Genomic DNA, 2,729 nt, shown 5'->3' with positions numbered 1-2,729 from the left:
TATAAGCGTTTCGTTTGCGAACCTACAGTAATATTTTTGGCTGATTTTTGTTCTGGTAATCTGAAGAGTCATAATAATCAAGAGGATGATTTCTGAAAAGTGCCTCAGAAATAGCAAATTTTTATACACCGCCACAAAGTACACCTTGTTATTATTTTTTTTTTCCTTTCTTTACATTTAAAACTGATATTATGCATCTAAATAAAATGCTGCTTTTTATACATAAAATTTGTTGCTATATATGTATTGTATGTACAAAGAGTTCACCATACTTTTTAATATCCGTACTCGCGATCTTACACCTAAAATTCAACCCCTCAAGCCTTACTTTTTCAACACCATCGATCCGAATTCATATATTTTTTTCCCCCAAAAGTACCTTGATAGCTACGTACAAAGGTCTGCTTTAAATAAGACAATAATAAGTTATGACAATAATAATAATAATAATAATAATAGTATTTATAATAAAAATAATATGTTTGTGTGATGTCGCTTGAGAAGTCAAAACCATTACCTACTTATCATACTCTGTGCTGAGGGAAACAAAAATTGTAACATATGCCTTCGTAATATATATATAATTATATATATAATATATATTATGTGTATATAATATATACTTCTGTCTACGCATTATGTACATTATGATTTCATGTTTTTTGTTTTTACAATTTTGCCTTTCTTAGCTACTTCAATCATATATGTTCTACGCAATTGTATACAATTTCCGTAGCGACCAAAGAAAAAAAAAATCACCATCATCTCACACTCTCGCAGAAATCGTCGACATAATGATATGAATGGGTAAACGAACATTAACTACTAATCTAGTTAATATGCGATAATAAACGACGAATAATTTATAAATTACTGCTCAAATTATAAACGTGGCTTTAAGTTTCTTTCACTGGTGTTTAAAAGATTGTAAAATAGAGAATTGGATTCAATTGTACAATTGGCATTGCCACAAAAAAAAAAAAGAAAAATCGTACTTATCTTGATTTTATCTTCAGACAAAGTGACTATGATTTTTGCGGTAAAAAAATGTCTCTAAAATGTATATAAAAATGTCTACACCTTGATTTCAAAAAAAAAAAAAAAAAAAAAGAAAAACAAAAGAAAAGAAAAAGAAAGAAAATAAAAGAAAGAAAGAAAAGAAACAAGATCACTTCTTGAAGGTAGTCGAAAGAACACTTTTAACACAATTAATTCAGTTCTTGTACCCCCTTGGAATTGCAAAATCAAACAATTATATTCAGCACAATCAATAAAACCTTGTGAATCGAAGAACAGCAAAATCGAGTGAATTTTTTCCATTTTCTCATTACTTCTGTACAATAAATATTACACGCGCCAAGTATTAGATTACTAGTACTTAGTTCAGTGAATTTAAGTCGACATTATTGGGATCGAACACTTTTTTTTTTGGCAAAAATTGTACAAATTGTCCTTGGGATTCACGTCACAAGCAGATAAAGCTAAAAAAAATTTCATTTTTCTAGTATTTTAGACAGTCCACGACTCGTCCTCACTCCGGCTTCAGGACGAATCGTGCACACGATTCGGTCCTTGTGGATTACCCGTTTTTTAGAATGAGTTAATCTAAAAACAGTACATCTTTTTCTCTGTACAATCTCGTGGTTGTTTTAATAGAATGCCCAAGAATCGAAGGAAAATAAACGAGTCCAAACACTAAAAAAAAAAAAAAGGAATGATAATTTTGTCATTTTGATTTTGGTAGTAAAACTAGAATTTTTGATAACGAGAGACTTGCTAATCGTTCGTACTGATCCCAAAAATCGCCCATTCAAGTTTATAGATTCATTATAAACTTTTTTCCCTTTTCCTATACCTAATTTTTAATTAATTTATCGTATTTTACATGAGGTCTGCCCGCTGACGAAAGTAAAGTGCGAAGCACAGGGAATTCGTCCGTCACGAATATTGCATAATTATTTATTGTTTAATTTTTTTCGGCAGCCTACGCAATTCATTGATAAATATGATACACATTTTCACGTGGTATAGGTATGTATAATTACAGACAAACATAATTATTTTTGTGTGTATACTCAACTTCAAGTACAAACTTTCCCTTTTTTTTTGTTGCTTTTTCATCGATATTCGTCGCATTATAATTGGCTGTTGTAAGCAAGCCCTACTCTTCCGTAAGGCGATTTTTTTCTGGTTCTACAGCTTCTCAGATTCTGCCAAGTTGGTACGATAATACACCCACCCACCCACACAATCGGAACACATCTTACGCAGCTGGATTATTTTTTTCATTTATTTTAATTTTTCTTTTTCTTGTTGTTGTCTTCTTTTGAAATTTGAGGTTGCTCGGAAGAAACTCACCGGAATCTCACGTCACTCGGTGAATATTACACTTGGGTATGTAGCTATTGGTATCGAGCAGCCAGCTGTTAGTGAGGGCACAGGGGTAGTGTGTCACGGCTTTACAGCCACGTTTTACACAGCCAATATTCGCTCCCGTCAAACCGCAATTGTCGCAAACTGACTTTGCAGCGTCCCAGACTGCCTCCTGCAAGCCTGTCACTCTACCGCCTGAAATAACACAAAGAAATTGCATCAGGAACATACAAAAAAAATCGAAACAAAAATTTCCGGTCATTTCCCGGTCAAGTTTTTCAATTTTCCCGGTCAAATAAAAGTAAAATATTCATATTTGCCGCAAAACACAACAATTTATTTTACTTCATGACGTT

At 32.4% G+C, this 2,729-nt stretch overlaps 1 protein-coding gene across 2 annotated transcripts in view; it reads right to left on the bottom strand.

The window, feature by feature from the left end:
• Positions 1-213: 213 nt before the first annotated feature.
• LOC117168821 (uncharacterized protein CG5098) overlaps positions 214-2,729 on the bottom strand; it is a 46,938-nt gene continuing 44,422 nt past the window's right edge. For both annotated transcript variants that reach the window (XM_033354663.1, XM_033354664.1), the window contains exon 7: positions 214-2,568. In XM_033354663.1, the coding sequence (XP_033210554.1) occupies positions 2,366-2,568 (203 nt within the window). In that variant the 3' untranslated portion in view covers positions 214-2,365. The remainder of the gene's footprint in view (positions 2,569-2,729) is intronic.

This window comes from Belonocnema kinseyi, chromosome 3, assembly GCF_010883055.1.
Source record: "Belonocnema kinseyi isolate 2016_QV_RU_SX_M_011 chromosome 3, B_treatae_v1, whole genome shotgun sequence".
In the NCBI taxonomy this organism is placed as follows: Eukaryota; Metazoa; Arthropoda; class Insecta; order Hymenoptera; family Cynipidae; genus Belonocnema; species Belonocnema kinseyi.
This window is presented reverse-complemented; position numbering and strand designations above follow the sequence as displayed.